Genomic DNA, 19,633 nt, shown 5'->3' with positions numbered 1-19,633 from the left:
CTCGCTCCACCATTGCACGAACATGAGGAGTGCTGGTATTTGCCATTGTTTGGTGTTTATCATCCGAAGAAACCCGATCAGATAAGAGGTGTGTTTGATTCTTCCGTAATGGAGTTTCACTCAACAGCGTCCTGCTAACAGGACTTGACCAATGATCTCTTGGGAGTATTGCTGCGTTTCCGGAAAGAAATGGTCGCAGTAACTGCAGACGTTCAACACATGTTTCACTGCTTTGTAGTGAGAAAAGACCACCGAAATTATCTGAGATTTTTATGCATAAAAACAACGACCTACAAGAGAACCTTGTCGAATTCCGCATGAGAGTTCATGTTTTGGAAATAGTCCGTCCCCTGCCGTTGCTACGCTTGGACTCAGAAAAGCAGCTCAGGTATCAGAACAAGAGTTCGGTAGTCACGTGACTAGCTTTGTTACAAGAGACGTCTACGTCGACGACGGTCTTACGTCATGTCCTACTAAAGAGGAAGCTGTTTAGCTCATAAAGGACACACAGCAAGGATTAGCAAAATATGGAAACTTACGCCTTCACATGTTTGCCTCTAATTGTGCGGAAGTTATGTCTGCATTTCATGCCAGTGATTTGGCTTCAAATCTTAAAGATTTAGACTTAGAATGCGACAGCAAACCCTTACAACGTAGCATTGGACTCAGTTGGGATGTAAACACTGACAACTTCTTTTTCATTATCATCTGAAAACAAACCAATAACTCAAAGAGGAATTTTGTCGACGATAACAGTCTTTACGATCCTCTTGGATTTTTTGGCTCCTGTGATTATAAAAGGGAAACTACTATTCAGGAAAATAGTATCAGAAACCGTCGATTGGGATCAACCTCTCTCTCATGACACAGCAGCTGAGTGGAAATCTTGGATAGATACTTTAAATGCTATCGAAACATTGCGCATTGCACGTAAGTACATTGCGCATACTTACATGCCGTATCTCAGCAAAACAGCCACAAAGGAGTTGCATGTCTTCTCTGATGCATCAGAAAAAGCCATAGCAGCTGTTGCATATCTACGCACGACCGACAGTAGTGGTGAACCTAACATAGGGTTCATTCTTGGGAAAGCTAAAGTTGCACCAACGAGTGGTCACACTATTCCACGACTTGAATTATCTGCTGCTGTATTAGCAGTTGAGATTACACAAACCATTGTGAATAATTTAGATTTACATATAGACACCGTGAAATTCTACACAGACAGTAAAGTGGTCTTAGGTTACATCAGTAATGAGACAAGAAGGTTCTTTATCTATGTCGCCAATAGAGTAGAGAAAATAAGGAAATTTAGCTCTCCAAGTCAATGGAATTACGTACCTACTAACCGTAATCCCGCTGATTCGGGAACAAGGTCCGTACCAGCCCACGAAATTCATTTGACACACTGGAGCGTAAAGGTATCGGAACTGATAGATTCAACAGTTCTCCAACTGGACATCACTTGTACGAGCGATAGCTTTTTTAGAACGTTTCTCCCGTTTACACGGGTCAAAAGAGGCAGCACCAGTGACTTCTCCGGAAGGCTTTTCGAAGGCCGAAAATTTCATCTCAATATCTGCTCAATATGAAGTTTACGGAGATGAAATAGATTGCATTAAATGTCAGGAACAAATTCATAAGCGGAACCCGATAGCTAACCTTAATCCGTTTTTGGACGAACGAGGACTGTTACGAGCAGGAGGCCGTATTGCCAAATCTGACTTAAACCTCCGTGAAAAGAAACCATTAATCGTCCCTGGACGCCATCATATAGCGATATTATTAGTCCGACACTACCATGACAAGATAAAACATCAAGGTCGCCACTTCACATATGGAGCGATTCGTTCCGCAGGATTCTGGATCATCGGAGCTAAACGCTTGATCTCTTCTCTCATTCACAAATGTGTGACTTGCCGCAAACTAAGAGATAAAACTGAGTGCCAAATCATGTCTGATTTGCCAGAGGACCGTCTTGAACCGTCACCTCCGTTTACCAACGTTGGAATAGACACATTTGGACCCTGGACAATTGTTTCACGTAAAACACGTGGTGGATACGCAAACTCAAAAACGTTGGGCAATTCTTTTCACATGCTTAGTGACTAGAGCTGTTCACATCGAACTAATCGAGGAAATGAGCTCTTCAGCCTTCATAAACGCCGTCAGAAGATTCGCCGCTATAACAGGTCAAGTTAAGATTTTCCGATCCGACCGTGGAACAAACTTTATTGGCGCAATCGATGATCTTTTAAGATTGACTCAATCAACGTCGAAGATGGACCCTTCAAGAACTTTCTTTATAATTCTGGTACAACTTGGATCTTCAATCCGCCACATTCGTCCCCACATGGGTAGAGCCTGGGAAAGAATGATAGGTATCGCAAGGAGAATACTTGATTCTATGCTTATCAACGCCCGCTTGAAGGAGTCTAACGCATGACATGTTAAATACAAAGTTTCAGCAATAATTAATTCAAGACCTCTGGTACCATTATCAACAGATCCTGAGAACCCGCTTATCTTAACACCAGCTATGTTATTGACACAAAAGACCGATTACATCTTCACTTCAGATCAGCTTGGAGAATTCGACAAACGGGATCTATGTCTAGCCGAATGAAGACGTGTACAGGCTCTGGCCAGTGTTTTCTGGTCCCGTTGGAGGAAAGAGTACCTGCCGTTACTACAACCACGACGAAAATGGACCGAAGATCGCCGTGATCTTATCAACGGAGACGTCATTCTCCTAAAGGACAAAAACCTTTGCCGCACTCAATGGCCCATAGAAGTTATTATAAAATCGTTCAAAGGTTCCGACAAACATGTCCGGAAAGCAGAAGTACGAATAGTCGTAAATGGAAAAAAATCCGTCTACAGACGACCGATCGTGGACGTGATTCTTCTCATCGAAAATGACTGTGTATAATTATTATTGTAGTGATACTTTGGATTTATATAATCAGATATTCAAGTGTGTGATATATTAGTCAGTTAGACATCAGACGGGGAGTATTCTGTTCCTAATTCAATGTCATTAACTGTGATAAATTACTCTGTTTAACTCCGTTATTTTTAGATAAGTGATTTATAAATACATACGAACTGTAAGTTATTTATTTCCGAGAAAAGAACTGTACATTCTACTTTCGTTTGACTTGATTAATAATCTTATATTTAAAGTTCATATTTAATTCGTACGCATTGTAAAATATTGTATTTTTATTTCTTTCAGTTTACCAATCTACTGACTACTATGTAAACCTTTCTGGTGGAATACTATAATTACGATTTCAAAACAAGTTGTGTTCTTTATATATTTGCCGAGATTGCGATACAGTCACCTGGTTAAACTAGTTGAGTCCGGCTCAGCATAAGGACTATACATTACACACACACAAAATTTGACAAAAGTGCATGGTGCAATTTTTTTAAATGATGCAAAACGTTATAAAGAACTGATAGAGGAATTAATTTTGGTCTGTGGCCGACTGATTGTATTCAATAATTTGTATTATTGTCGGTGTAAATTAATTGTTTATAATTGATGCATGACTTCATCCTGTAGTATTTCATTTATGGGCTAGTTTAAGTGATGTTAAGACTTTTTTTTTGGGGGGGGGGATATTAAAAATAATGTGTTTTAGACAAGATGTAGGGTGACACAGCAGTACAAAGTATGTATTTCTTGACCGTGAGTATGAATGTAAATCTTATAATATTTGAACGAGGAATTATCCTTTTTTAATTACAGTTTCAATCAACGAATTAATTTCAGTTACAACAAATTTTACTCCTCAGCCAATACTTTTTTTTTAATTTTCTAATAAAATGCCTTTAAAAGTCTTAAACTTAAATCTAATTTCTGCTTTTTTTAATCGGAATATCGGAAATAATTATTCTCTATTGTTAATTTTTTAGGTACACTACTTGAACTATTTATTTTCATAACATTATGGGCACAAATTTTACTGCATCAGTAAACTTTTTTTTTTTTAGTCAAATCCAATCACTGTGATATATCCCTTCAATCTGGTAAATGTGCTTCAGGGCTGTTGTAACTCGTTTATATAAAACTCTTCGTTTTGAACTGCAAGTGGGTCTTCATAATAGGATAATCCCTTACTAAGAACATGATTTACATTCATTCTTCACAATTAAGAGACACCAAATTCTACAATTTCATTGGTCGAGACCACTTTGCTATATTCTCAACCATATCCGATTTTTCTAATTTTCTAGTTATGTTCTAATTCGCCAGAAATAAACGAACTTAAAATTGAGAATGGAAATGGGGAATGTGTCAAAGAGACAACCAACCCGACCAAATAAAAAACAACAGCAGAGGGTCACCAACAGGTCTTCAATGAAGCGAGAAATTCCCGCACCCGGAGGCGTCCCTCAGCTGGCCCCTAAACAAATATATACTAGTTCAGTGATAATGAACGCCATACTAATTTCCAAATTGTACACTATTTATACAATTAAACTCAACACATGTATCAGAAATGAGCTCTCCTTGTGAGGGTAGCATACTTTTTATTAACCAATGTATAATAAATTTAAATCAAACAGTTTCGTTTCAAAGTTCATTTTAAGCACACTACGGCTTATTCTCATTCATTACTGAGACACAAAGACCAGTCATGCTGGCTCGATCACAGTAATGCGACAAATATCGTCCATATATGGAATACATTGTAAACATTACAGGTATTATAAAAACACGTGAAGATGTAAACCAACACACGTGTTTCACCAAAACAAATACATGTCCTTCCGTACTATTATTAAATATATTAACTATGCAAGAATGAGTTTCTCTTATGATCATTAGATTCCTTCCTGATGTCTACGTTATACTCTTACGAAACTGGTGCACAAATGTTTTATTTATTTATCTTATAAAAAATTGAGGAAAACATTCATTAAAATTGAAACGCCACTTTTAATCATGAACCGTGCTCTCAATGCAATATTTAATCCTATGTAAAAAATAAACTACTTAATCAGCCATTTGGTCTGAGGACACAGTTATCGTCCTTTGATTTTTTTTTTTAAATTCAATCATTGCATCGCCCTTTCTGTTGGTATAGTTTGGCCGGATACGCGTTTACATATTTCAGTTAATTTCGTTCATGTTCATATTTACAGGATTTAGTCAACAGGATGTGCGCCTCACACAAAAACTGTTTCAACACAGTATTGAGGGAAAACGGTTGCAGTCTTCGATATATTTTAATACTTTTTGGATTTTCAAATGTTTTGGCCTCAAGCATCACTAAAGAGACATTTGTTGTCGATATGCACATCTGGTGCAGAAAATTGGTACCGTTACTGTTTATACTTCAACTGGGACGGTGCCTATGCTGGTGGACTGTTGATATCACCAGTCTAGTAGCCAGTTCTTTAGAGATACGGATATTATGTATTTAAATCGGTTGTTACAAAATTTTGAACATTATTTTAAAATAAGGGCTAGATCTATATCTCTGTCAATCAGCGGTCTGATTCCTTGTCAGTTTCTTGCGATACATTTTGTCATTTTTGGTTCAAAATCTCCTCAACGTTTGTATTGGTTTTTTAAATATTTTGCCTCGAGCATGACTGAAGATTCATTTGTTGTCGAAATAAGCATCTGGCGCAGAATCATTGGTATAATAAATACTACTAAAATAGACAGCCACAGTTTTACCGTTATCGTTTAGTACGACATGGTGAGTTCTCAGCTCACTATTGGGATCTTTTCAGTGTCATTATCTTTACATACAAGTAAAGTCGTCTGATCCGTACTTGTACTGATTGTGAAACATTGACTGGGTTGTTTATTCGTATGTTGGTGTTACACTGTAAATACGCATTTGTATATGCATCATGAATCTGATGTTCAGTAGTTGTCGTGTGTTGATGAAGTTCATAAGTGTTTCTCGTCCTTGTTTTAATAAAGATAAGACAGTTGTTTTTTTTCGTTTGAAAGTTCATGTTTACAAAAGTATGAATTTTTTCGAAATACTAAGGATTTTTTTTTATCCCAGGCATAGATTACTTGATCCGTATTTGGCACAAATTTTAGAATTTTTGAGTCCTCGATGCTCTTCAACTTTGTACTAGTTTGGTTTTATAACTTTATTGATCTGAGCTTCACTGATGAGTCTTATGTAGACGAAACCCGCGTCTGGTGTATCTAATAAAACGCCAGGTACCTTTGATAACTATTTACACTTCTGGGTCGATGCCACTGCTGCTCGACGTTTCATCCTCGAGGGTATCACCAGTTCAGTAGTCAGCACTTCCGTGTTAACATGAATATCAATTATATGGTTATTTTTATAAATTTCATGTTTAAAAAAGTATTAAATTATAAGCCTGGTACCTGTGATAATTGTCTACACTAGTCGTTTTGGGGCTGTTCGTTATGAGCCAAGGCTCTGTGTTGAAGACTGTACTTTGATATATAATAGTTTACTTTTACAAATTGTGACTTGGATGGAGAGTATTCTCATGGCACTCATACTACATCGTCTTATATATATATATCCCTCTGTTATATTTTTAAAATTGATTAATTTCTATTAAACACTTATAAATTAAAGAGGCAAACAAATTATTATATGATTTATGGTTGTAATAAGATATGTTCGCGAAATGTTTAAATATTTGTATTTCAAACTTACTTCTTCTGATATCTATGCATATCAGTTGACACTCAACTTGCATCATACACGTAATTATTGTACAAATAATATAAGGTCACTAGAACACTATGTAACGAACGAATTTATCGTACCGACTATTTTAATTTGTTGAAATAAGACTAGACTTGTCTCATTTGTAATCATACCACATCTTCTTATTTTTATATTAAAGTGTTCAATTTTAAGAACCTGCTCCCATTGGTCTGTACAAAAAAAACTAATGTCAACAATACCAATTTAATATCGACAACCTTGATATAAAAAAATTAAATAGAACTTTCAATACATTTAAATAATCAAATAGTGCCAAAGTCGTAATTCCACTACTTACCGTATATTGAAATAAGCCCCAACTCCCTACTTACCTAATATTCAATATACATGGTCTCCGCGCTTTTAACCAGTCATAGTCCTAGAAATGTATAGGAAGTAAGATAATGCATGTACACGACATAAACATACATAATTGAAGCCAAAATCGTCATCAGATAAATTATCAATCGCCATATTGATCATTATAACTAGTCTTCGTATTCGAAATATACAATTAAAGAAATGTTTGATTTCATTATTTACAAGTAGATATTTTTAACATATTTGTAATGTTTTAATATTTTGAATTGATATTCGACGGGTATGTGCCAATTATCGTAACCACAATCACGTCATCTTCTCCTTGAATGTGACTTATTGAAATAGAACTATCACATGGTTTGTTCTATAGTTTGGCACATACCAGTATGTCCTGTTCTAGCGTCATTTTAAAAATATTTGTACGCTTTAGAGTGCAATACATTTTAACAAAAAGAAGATTTATCAGGTGAAAAGAGTGCGTGTTTTGCGTATTGTTAAAAACAATCTCAGTTGCAATAAACGACACGTTATTTGTCTTTAAATTTTGTAGTAACCATTGATATAAAGAATAACCAATGGAAATGTCGTAATATTGTCAATTAACGCATTGTAGGAATCATTTTTCCGTATCACACTCCATGCAGTGTTCTGCCAGAAATATATCTTCATGCAAAAATAGATAACATGCCACAACCGTAATAGAACTGCTCTTATATATATTAATTAATATAAATTACTCCAAAAGGAAATTAATGAATATAAAAAAACAATGATATAAACGAAATATTGTACAACATATGTTAACATTTCATATGTCTTTTATTTGAAAATCTAACATTTTGTTTACGGCATTTATTAAGTAAACAATACTACATGTATTATTATTGCATTTCCAATATGCCAAAAGACAATGCCACGTAATGTTAATACTCGGGTTTTGACTAACAGTTTCTCAATTAATCGATTAGACAAAAATCATCGTCATAGAAGAAATCAATCTAATTAAAATTAAATTTCCGCAGCAACCAAGCATAATATCGATTTTGTCTGCAATAAAAAACATTGCACGGCTCAATCAATACAACATGTTGCAACATCTGTTTGTCATTTTAATTCGTTAATTAAAACCTATCATCAAATATCGGCTTGTGCCCATCGGACGAAACAAATTTATAAGTGTTTTTCCAGTTAATTCAGGTAAATCTTAATTAGTTTTGTTATATGCTTAGTATTTATCTGTGTTCCTATAGTATAACTCAATTTTCTTAAACCAAATGATAATGTTTATAAATAATGATTTTTCTAGAACAATGCGGATTTCAGATTCGACTGAATGCTGTGTTTTACATTGTAAGAGGTTTAGTTAACTTTAAAACAAGGTTTAATCCACCATTTTCTACACAAGAAAATGCCTGTCCCAAGTCAGGAATATGTAAGTTGTTATCCATTCGTTTGATGTGTTAGAGCTTTTGATTTTGCCATTTAATTATGACTTTCCGTTTTGAATTTTCCTCAGAGTTCAGTTTTTTTGTGATTATACTTTTTGTTCAAATCAATAACGTCGTGAAATGTAGCACTGCACATCTCCTTTCAGTACTAATTTTGACGTGCCTTAGAACATATCTCTGCTAGCATTTTTGCATATTTATGTTTGCTTCCTTTCAAATATTTGGGTTTTCTGATGAATGTAAACTTAGAAAAGCGCTTTTAACGCATACAATTGTAACAAAATTAAGGACGTGTTTTTTTCTTTGATACAATTTCACAAGCATTTCATCATTTTGTTCTAAAAATAGCTGGTACTAAAATTTATCATATTGTTTATGGATAACAGTTTACAAATGATGTTTTGAAATATCTGTAGGTTTTGATTATTTAAACACTTTTTCCTAAAATACGTCGTTAAAATCTTCCGGGTAAATGCTCTATTTAAAGACTGGTGTTAGAGACATGCAATTGTATATCTCATTTTGATATCAGAAAACTACATGAACACAGCTGCCTCATCATGTCGTCGTGACAACGCTATGTTTGTAATATTATTGATTATGCAACCTAATTACCAGAATCAAATCTCTAGCTAAAATTCACAATATCTAAGCGTATACCTGTCTTTTGTTGTGTGTCTATACAATTGGAATCAATTTTAGATACACAAAGATGTTTCACATCAGTAATTTTAATAGAATTTGTCTTGTAGTTTGATTCTTCATTAAATATGAAGCACGTTCGTCACATCACAAAATTGTATTGTCTCAGATATTGATCAAGTAATGTCAATATTTTCCAGAACCATGTAAACTTCTCATAATATATTCAATCCGCCCTTAAACATAGTTCAACGCCTGAAACAATGTGTCAGCTGACTACAAATTCGTTCACGGCTTTCTTTTATTTGAGTGGGTTTTTTTTTACGTTTTAAATTTTGTGGTTCGTTTTAATTTCGATTTTAAGAAAGATATGCTGCATTTTTCAGTAAATAGAAACATTAATGTGTCTCTAAATGTTTAGATATTTCATGTTATGAAATTGATTTTTCTAAGTAAAAGAAAGTCGTTTGTTTAATTCATATAAATTATAAAATACTCTACTCTATTTTCATCTATAACAACGTTATTTACAAAACCGTTATCTTTTTTACCACTGCCGTTGAGTCGATATAAGTCTTTATAAAATTATATTTAATTTATATATAATATTCACCAGAATTATTTCATAATTGGACTGTTAACAAACAACCTCTGGCCTGAATTAAACTTGTGCGTGTTTCACTTAAACTAATTGATTCAAATGAAATAGACACTTAAGTGTTTAAAAAGTGTCCAAAATCTTTCGTCAGATGATCCTGAAATTTAAGGCGAAAATCGACCCTTACCGGACCTTCTCCTTTGGATATGGTGTACGAATTTTAGCATCTCATGTTTGTGGTATACAATGTTTGGCACACGTTTATTGTTTTCTGTTTGGTATTAAATTAATATTAAGATATATCCACCATTTACTACATTTGAGAATGCCTGTACCAAGTCAAGAATATGACAGCTGATGTACGTTCGTTTGATGTGTTTTGTCGTTGGTTTTTGCAATGTTATTAGGGACTTTCCGTTTTGAATTTTCCTCGGAGTTCAGTATTTTTGTTACACTCTTGTGATCAATTTATTAGTAAACTAAGTGTAGACAGGCTAGTGATGCAGTATACAACAACTTAGACCGCCGGGATGTATTTTTATGATTTTACTTTTTATCAGTGACAAAGGCGGGCTATAAGAACTTATGAAACTACCTTCTCTAATGTCTTTTTTAATACTTTTTTTAGTCTTTTGAACGTTTTTTGTTGGCATGATGTTGTCAGTTCATTTCGACTTAACATAAAACCTGCCCTGTGTTTATGGCTCAATCCCCTTAAACATCGAATCGAGCTAACGTTTTTCATTCTAATTTCATGTCCTTACAAATTAATCAAGTAACTTATAATAAACGTACTTATTTTGATGTAATTGGACAACACACAAGGAAGGCTAGTAACACTATAAATGTAAAAATGTATATTGCAGTGACGGATATTTGTTAACTGTAATAGACATATTACTTTACTATTCTTTGAAATTACCAATAACAACCGCAGCTGTGTTCCTCAATAAAAGAAAGGAAAACAATATTAGTAACAAAGGGAAATTCAATCTAATATGTCGAAACAAAATGAGAATTCCATGGCAAAAAAAAAAACCACAACAATTATCAAAACGCAACATAAAAAACTAGAGACTGAGCAAATCTGAATCCCAACAAATAACCATGCTTGAGGCAACATTGTAAATGGTGCTGCTTTCAATTCATGTTCCAAAATGATGAAAGACGGGAAATATTGACAGCTACGAAGATTGAATTGAAAAAAATGTACTTTTGAAATAAAGTTTAAATTAAAGAGATACTTATTTAAATTTAGACCTTGTATAGATCAATGTATGTAGTGAAAATTCTTTAAAATGAATAGATTTTAATATCCTATTAAACAGAAAAGGTATTCATCCGGCAAAGTCCTTTAAAATAAGTTGTGTGCTCTTATCAACAGAAAGATGCAGAATTCTTGTCAAAACTTGCATGTACCGGAGTATTTAAATTTTGAGAAGATCAATAAAATTAAAATAGTATTTCATAGCACTGTATTTTAAATAATTTTATATTTTGACGAAATTGAACATGTTCCTCCGATAGAGTGTTTTAGCGATTCATTTGATTATTTTCTATTCAACTCTTATACACTAAAGAGGTAAGCAAGTACTTATGGGATTTATAGTTGTAATAAGATATGTTCGTGAAATGTTAATATTTGTATTTCATACTAACTTTATGTTGTGATCTGTTTATCATGATTATCAGTGACAATCAATTATATACATGCATCTTGATATTTAATCAGCGGATGGTAAATGGCAATCTCCGGCGTTTGTTCTTTCCCGGCGTAGTCGGTTAAAGGGATAAGTTCGAATTGCTCGCCATTGATTTAATGATTCTTGGTAACAGCGTCGGCTGTGTTTCAGATACGTTCTCTGAATGTCAATGTAATGTTCGAAATAACGATGTACAGCAGACGATAAATGAAAACACAAACACGATTTTATTACAATATTACAATTTAAGTAATCTTGATACAAAGCTTTTTATTTTTCAAAGGAAAATTTCGAAACAATTCTTCGAACGCATCCATTCATACTGCATTTTCGCAAGGTTTTAAAGTATATTAACAAGCAGATCATTCAAAAATATATTTATTAACAGACAGAAAATGTCACATCATTGAGATGGTCGAAAACGTTCAGATAAACAAAAGAAAGGCATTAAAATGGTCGTTTACTTACGCGAACACGATTTAGATCACTTTCATCGCGAACTTTAATCAGTTATGCTTTTATGCCTTTTAATATCGTGTATAGTGTTAAATTGATTGATTTGCCTAATACAAATGTAGACACCGATCAGTATGATTAGTGATTTTTTTTATTTGTGTATGCACGTTTGCCCGTGTTGTGATCTATGAGTTTGTTCATTAGTTGTGTCTCCCCAGCTACTAGTATCTTTCACTTATGGTTCTATGATTAACTGTGTTCCGTTTGACCATTGACTTGCCTTTTAAGATAAAAAGCAAATGCTCATAATTAGAATTGTGCAGGTTTGCGTTCCATATCATAGCAGCTACATAGTGCTACGTAAATTTTGACTATTGAACGTGTAGCTATAGACTAGTTCTTACATATATATTGATAGCAGCTTCGTAGCTGCTACGATATTGAACTCAACACTGGATTCGACTTAAGTCTTATATTAAGAACTTGCCTAAGGCAAGTGACCATCATATAATTACTGTCGATCTGAAAAACGATAAAATTATGTACTTACTTAATAAATTTCTATACTGCCATTTACAGACATAAACTGATTTAATATTAGATTTCCGTTTTTCGGCCGCAAACTTCCAAAGAGTCAGCTACCAATAGTATTCAACAGAGCAGCTAAGGTTAGTTACTGAGAAACATTATGATAGCTGTTTTCAAATCTTTTGATGTGTTGGAGCGTTTGTTTTTGCAGTTTGATAAGGAACTTTCCGATTTGAAGTTTGGTATTTGTTTATTTTACTTTATTGCTGCTCTAAATACGATGAATTTTATTATTTTTATATAGTAAAACAACTTTCCATGGCTCATGTGCTGTATCTAATATATAGACTGATGCGACTCTTGTATACTTCTAGGGGAACCCTTTCCTTACAAAACGTAGTGCTGAACCATTTAAAAAGCTCATAAATACTAGTAATTGTCAAGTCGAAATCTATTTACATTTAATTTACTTTTCCTCAATGTTTTTTGAAGATCAACAAAATTACGGTTATCTTCAATTTAAATTGATAGTTTTCTTAAAATATCAGATCCAATCCGAATGATTCATCTTAGAATACGACCAGAACTTATTCTTACTTTAATGGGTCATTTACTAATGACAAACAACGTATGTACCTACAATCTATACCTCAAGAACATCATGGACTATTTGTGAAGTTGTTACGGAATACTAGGACAAGATTGTCTTTGACATAACCTGGATTTGTTAACTTTCTGCACAGACACTGGCGTCGTTTTAGGAAGTCTAAGTAGCAACTACAAGCTAATACCGAATGAGCTAGGAAATGCAAATCCCATATGCAGATAAAGTTGGTTTACTGCTGCTAAGGTGGGCAGATTTATAATTCTAAAATTAAAATTGTCTCGTTTGTCATAGATTTTAGTACCTAGACCAAGATACAAGATATTTTGTTAACTTATCAGGATGCCCAAAATTTGAACTATATTATCAAATGAATACAAAATAAAGCATATCTATTGATTAGAACGATAAAAGTACATTTAAACAAAAAACATGTATACACATTTAAACAAAGTTAAGTATTTAGAATGTCATTGACAAAACATTATTAGTAATGTCTTTTGGAAACCAATGTGACCTGGCAAAATTACGCTTCTTAATTTAATATATTTCTAGACATAGGACAACGGGAGACAACTCCTGATCGATTGGGTTTTTTTGTGGTATTTTTCTATGTTTAACACTACATTGATTTTTTAGAAGTTTCTTTCGTTCTTGTATGTTACAGTGCCACGTTTATAGAATGTATTTATTCTGCACCAACTTCTGTAATAAAAACTATACGTATTTAAATTGCGATGGTTGTACATGAAAATTCATATCGTGATATATTTTCACAATCTATGTAAGATTAAACCATGTTACATTCAAATAGCAATTTTGATGAAAAGAAGGTTTATAGTCTGAGAAGATTGTAAATAAATGATTTTCCAGTCTTGTTCTTTTTGGAATTCATTCGACCCCCAGCAGTTTTGACCTGGTGTATGTGTTTAACTAAGATATTTATACATTGGTAAACTTCTTGTCGAACAGATATGAAATTGCTTATTGATACAGCAGATGGACTTAAAAACATGAAAACTGTAGGAAGAAGTTATACGAAAACAGTTATGTCATTGAATAGAAAACGGCAATATTATGCATTACCTTATATGTTATTCATACGATTAGCATTTTTTAAAATTTTGATGTGTTAAACATATTACTTATTTGATAGATATATTTGAACATCAATTGAAAGCGGCATACAGAAACTTATATTAAGCCAGTGAAAAGAAAAAAAGATATGTCGAAGGTAAATAGTTTCTTTAATTAGATTTTTTAAGATATTTTACATTTCATATTGTCTAAAATTGTTTATCCCAAATACACTAAATAATGACTTTCATCAAATCGAAATCATTTCCGAGTGGTGATTCGAACAGATATAACGTAAGTTTAGTTGCGCAGCATTTACAGAAAACAACCATGTCCTTTTTAAATGAAGACCAAACATCTGAGAAATGTTACGGTCTATGAACGTTAAAGAACCAAAGTATCTACTAGTGGAGAGGTGTCCGCAAATGACTAGCCGGAAGGATTAGTTTCTGTTGATATTTCGTTTTTGTAAGTTTATGTTAATATTTCGTTTTTGTAAGTTATTGTTAATTTTTTCACCTTAGTTAAATAAGTATTATAAAAGATATTGTGATAATAATATTCTTATTTTAACAATAAGTTTTTTTTAATAGTCACACTCGTATAAGTTATCAAATTAAACAGTTGTTTTTCATTCGTTTGATGTGTTTGAGCATTGGATTTTGCCATTTGATTAGTGGACTTTCCTTTTGAAATTTTCCTCGGAGTTCGATATTTTTGTCATTTTACTATTTTGTTATTGTGTATTCTACAGATATTCAATGATTCGATACATGGTACAATTACTCTTCATCCGTTGTTGATTAAAATAATTGACACACGACAGTTCCAACGACTTCGCAATATCAAACAGCTTGGTGGGTGCTATTTTGTATATCCATCCGCATCGCATAACCGATTTGAGCACAGTATTGGGTGAGTACATTTTATTTATACACATTTTTAACAACATGATGTTGTTTATCATCTTAACAACGTGTTTTATAGTTCTTTCATTTGTCTTTGTTCTATTATAAATATTACTTTTACTGTTGAATGGTTTTATGTGATATCCGTTTGACGTGGCTCGGTACTTATTCATCTCGTCAATGTGTTTGTATTGTCTTTCATTTTTTGGTGGCGTGTTTTGTATATGCGACTTTGTGTATTTCTTTGGTTCTTATAACGTGACTCTGTACTTTAAAAGATCCCGTCAGTATGATATTGTTCTATTTTATGTCATTATGATATATTTCTATTATGAATTACAAAATACGTTGAACCATAAACGTCAAAATCATTCAATCGCGTAGTGGAATTAACTATTTGTGGATTCTTATAAATTCTACATATAACTTTTGGACTATTTTCTATCTCGGTCTATTTCTGAAATTTATTCTTACATACTTTTGATTTTTTAACCCTATATGCTAACATTGCCTATGTAAATTTTAAAATTGTTTGTATGCACATTGAAAGACAAATCTATGTGACGTACAAAATTTTCTGACGTCAGACACACAAATCAATGAATGTGTTTGTAGCTAGGTTTTTTTGTGTTCTGTTAAATTATCTATAATACTAAAATTACGAGGTCAAATTTATCAGCCGTCATCACGTAAAAACAACGAATCACAGAATTCAACTTTATATATAACTAATATAGTACAAAGGTGTAGATTAAAAATTACACCACTCCAGGCCCTTTTGTTTTCCACGTAATTAATATTGACAATAATTAAGAAGTTCCGGGTCGAGTCCGCTACCGATACCAATAGTATATTCACCTGTTACCTATTACCTTATCTGTACGTTTCGCATCTGACAGGCGCACCACCAAACGTTGTATTCAGGACTAATATGCTATATACACGGGTCATAACCACAGGGTTGACACTACTAAATTGTCAAATTGTTACCTATTGTAGTATTTAATCAGTAAGACTTTCTAAGATAACAATACGAATACTAAAAATCTGGACTAAAAATAAGGCGTATAGGTACAGTTTTCAATTTGTTAGTGGGCATGACGTAAAACAGCAAAGCAAAGAATTCAACTGTATTTATAACTTATATAGAACAATGCTGTTGATTAAAAAATACTCCATTCTAGAACCTTTTGTTTTCCAAATAATTAACATTACCAATAACTGATAAGTTCCAGTTCAACGGGTTCAAACAGAAAGACTTGAAAGCAGAGAAAAACTGTGTATCTTATAATTTGTCAGCCGTCATCACGTAAAAACGACGAATCACAGAATTCAACTTTATATGTAACTAATATAGTACAAAGGTGTAGATTAAAAATTACACCACTCCAGGCCCTTTTGTTTTCCACGTAATTAATATTGCCAATAATTAAGAAGTTCCGGGTCGAGTCCGCTACCGATACCAATAGTATATTCACCTGTTACCTATTACCTTATCTGTACGTTCCGCATCTGACAGGCGCACCACCAAACGTTGTATTCAGGACTAATATGCTATATACCCGGGTCATAACCACAGGGTTGACACTTCTAAATTGTCAAATTGTTACCTATTATAGTATTTTAATCAGTAACACTTTCTAAGATAACAATACGAATACTAAAAATCTGGACTAAAAATAAGGCGTATAGGTACAGTTTTCAATTTGTTAGTGGGCATGACGTAAAACAGCAGAGCAAAGAATTCAACTTTATTTATAACTTATATAGGACAATGCTGTTGATTAAAGAATACTCCATTCCAGGACCTTTTGTTTTCCAAATAATTAATATTACCAATAACTGATAAGTTTCAGTTCAACGGGTTCAAACAGAAAGACTTGAAAGCAGAGAAAAACTGTGTATCTTATAATCGACATGACTTTATCAGATGACAATACTAAAACTAAAATAAGGCTTGCGCATAGTTATATACTTTAATTCAGTCACGGACCCGTGATATCACGGGTGTGTTCTAGTTCCTTTGAAAATTGTTATACGACGATGACTGATGTACCCATATTTTGACTATTTTATTTATTGTGTCAGTTTAGTTAACGCATCAATGTAAATATAACGGAATTTGATGAGACTGTCATCAAAGTGAGAGGGTAAGCGCTATAAAACAAGGTTAAATCCATCATTTTCTACATTTGAAAATGCCTGTACCAAGTCAGGAATGTGACAGTTCTTGTCCATTTTTTTTACGCGTTTTGTTATCTGATTTTGCCATGTGATTATGGACTTTCCGAATTGATTTTCCTCTAAGTTCAGTATTTTTGTGATTTTACTTTTTATATTCATCGAACAATGATTGATGTCTGTTTCAATTCTTTTACAAAACGAAAAAGCTCTATCAATATCGTGTGTGCATGTGTTTTGAATATATTTTATCTGTTTTTCATGTGTTTGTTTTTTGTTCTGTATAGTATATTTGTATATGTTATTGAAGAGCCGTTAGTTGTCAAAATGCACACAAGAAGCGCGTTTATCAGGGACGCTCGAAAATAAAAAAAAAGTTTAAAGATGCAAAAAGTCTGGAGTACATGCAAATTCAAATGATAATCTTTATACAGCTAGTAAGGTAGTTGGCTAGTTAGGCTGGAGTCGAAAATCCGTGATATTTCGAAAAAGGATTGTCGTTGTGTATATTTTAGTTTCTTTCTTTGCCATAATTGTTTTGTATAGTTATTCAGTAGTCTGAAATAAAGAATGTAAAATACGTGTACGAACTAATATGATTATCTAATTACCCGGTTAAATTGGCTGCAGCAATCAAGAAAAAAAACAACGATTTCTTGCTTGTAAAATCATTTAAATTTGTACCATGTCAGGAACATGATAGTTGTTACACATTCGTTTGATGTGTATGAGCAATTGATTTTGCTATAGGCTTAAGGACTTCCCGTTTCCTCGGAGTTCGGTATTTTTGACATTTTACTTTTTGTTCTTAAAAAGGGACTATCTGTAAATTCTGACAAAACCAAACAGTCGACAATATCCACCATCAGAACGAAAGAAATTTCCGGATATGATACAAGCATTTGTTTCCTAAAGAAAAAGATGGATTAAACCTGGTGATTTTAGACTTTAAATAACATACATAACAGGTTTTTCAATCTCAAGAATAGATCACCTTAGCTGTATTTGGCAAAAGTTTTAGGAATTTTGGTCCTGAATGTTCTTCAACTTCGAACTCTATTTGGCATTTTTAAATTTTTGGGATTCGAGCGTCACTGATGAGTCTTTTGTAGACGAAACGCGCGTCTGACGTAAATACAAAATTTAATTCTTGTATCTATGATGAGTTTATTTCCATGTGTAAACATTTCACATTTTGTAATTCTTTTGCGATACATATTTGATATCTTAAACAATTATTTTATTACTTGACAATAACGTTGTTTTTCATTTTAATAAATTGTAGTTTGATGAATGTTTTTTTTTTCTTCAATATACAGGACATGCTTCTTAGCAAGCAAATTAGCCCATCAGTTGCGGGCACGACTTGAAGAAGACAAAATGGATTTGAAGAAAGACAAGAAGTTGTCGAACGATATGAAAGAAAAGTATCTTAAAAAATTTGAAGAAGCTACAATGACGGACAATGACATACTTTGTATAGAGATTGCAGGCTTATGCCATGACATAGGTATGGACATAAGCTAAGCAAGTTCTTCTTATGAATCAAATAATAAGTCGGAAGATAGCTATCACAACGTTTAGAAAGAAGAAATGACGTGCACAAGTTCATACATACTATAAAAACTAAACATTAACCAGAAGATTGAAGTAAACTACTAGTATTTGGAGTAAACGATGACTCGAAAACAGTTTCGGATCATCTTCTTTTTAAAAGTATTTATCAACTGGATATATTTTTCCTGCAGTATTAAATTGCATAAATAAGCTGGCGAAATTATCTTTTTTTGAATAAATTACTCTCGTTTTCTAACAGGACGTACCATAGTTTATTACGGAAATCAAACACAACTTTCCCAATTGATAACGATTATTGTGTTATACAATTAAACATGGAGTTTCAGTCACTTATTCGAATTACAAGTATCCGAAGATTGGTGTTTTTTTTATTAAACCTCTTGGGTGTTCTCAAAAGAAATTGTAAAAGTTCTTTAAACAACCTGATTTATGAACTCATGTGTTACTGTCTTACTATATTTCTATTGTTCGTGTATTTTCAAAAGAGTCCTCGCTGAAACTATTTCGTCGTATAAGAAGACGTAGAACGAACACAAAATCATCTTGTTATATAAGTATTAATATTATACGATTACATACTCTCTCTCTCTCTCTCTCTTACATTGTTTGTTTTTCTTTTCTTCAAGGCCATGGACCATTTTCCCATTTGTTCGATCGGTTGTTTAATAAAGCGATTCATAAGAAACACAAAACTACAAAAGAATGGGAGGTACGTACTTGCTATCTCATAAGCAGTTAAGAAAATCTTCAATATCACTGATTACGTATTTGAAAAAAGGTGTAATATTATATTTGTTTTGCCTTTTTTGGTTGTTTGGGGGTTTTTTTTTTTGGTTAGGGGGTTACATAAATGCCAAA

At 33.1% G+C, this 19,633-nt stretch overlaps 2 protein-coding genes across 4 annotated transcripts in view; both read left to right on the top strand.

Annotated features, from left to right (window-relative positions):
• The first annotated feature begins 953 nt into the window (after nt 1-953).
• On the top strand, nt 954-2,112 carry LOC139506287 (uncharacterized). Its single transcript, XM_071295432.1, has 2 exons — nt 954-1,415; nt 1,630-2,112. Exons 1-2 carry the CDS (start codon nt 954-956, stop codon nt 2,110-2,112), a joined length of 945 nt encoding a protein of 314 aa, XP_071151533.1.
• A 6,016-nt stretch (nt 2,113-8,128) lies between these two features.
• Nucleotides 8,129-19,633, top strand: part of LOC139506286 (deoxynucleoside triphosphate triphosphohydrolase SAMHD1-like) — a gene marked incomplete at its 3' end in the record, with an annotated part of 28,596 nt that continues 17,091 nt past the window's right edge. The window contains 6 exon segments of one of the 3 annotated variants that reach the window (XM_071295428.1): nt 10,869-11,322; nt 12,479-12,567; nt 14,188-14,265; nt 14,863-15,023; nt 18,517-18,707; nt 19,402-19,484. In XM_071295428.1, the coding sequence (XP_071151529.1) occupies nt 14,257-14,265; nt 14,863-15,023; nt 18,517-18,707; nt 19,402-19,484 (444 nt within the window). 3 annotated transcript variants of the gene reach the window in all.

The sequence above is a fragment of the Mytilus edulis genome, unplaced genomic scaffold (genome assembly GCF_963676685.1).
Source record: "Mytilus edulis unplaced genomic scaffold, xbMytEdul2.2 SCAFFOLD_498, whole genome shotgun sequence".
Lineage (NCBI taxonomy): Eukaryota > Metazoa > Mollusca > Bivalvia > Mytilida > Mytilidae > Mytilus > Mytilus edulis.
The sequence above is the reverse complement of the archived record's forward strand: the minus strand, read 5'-3'. Positions and strand labels throughout refer to the sequence as shown.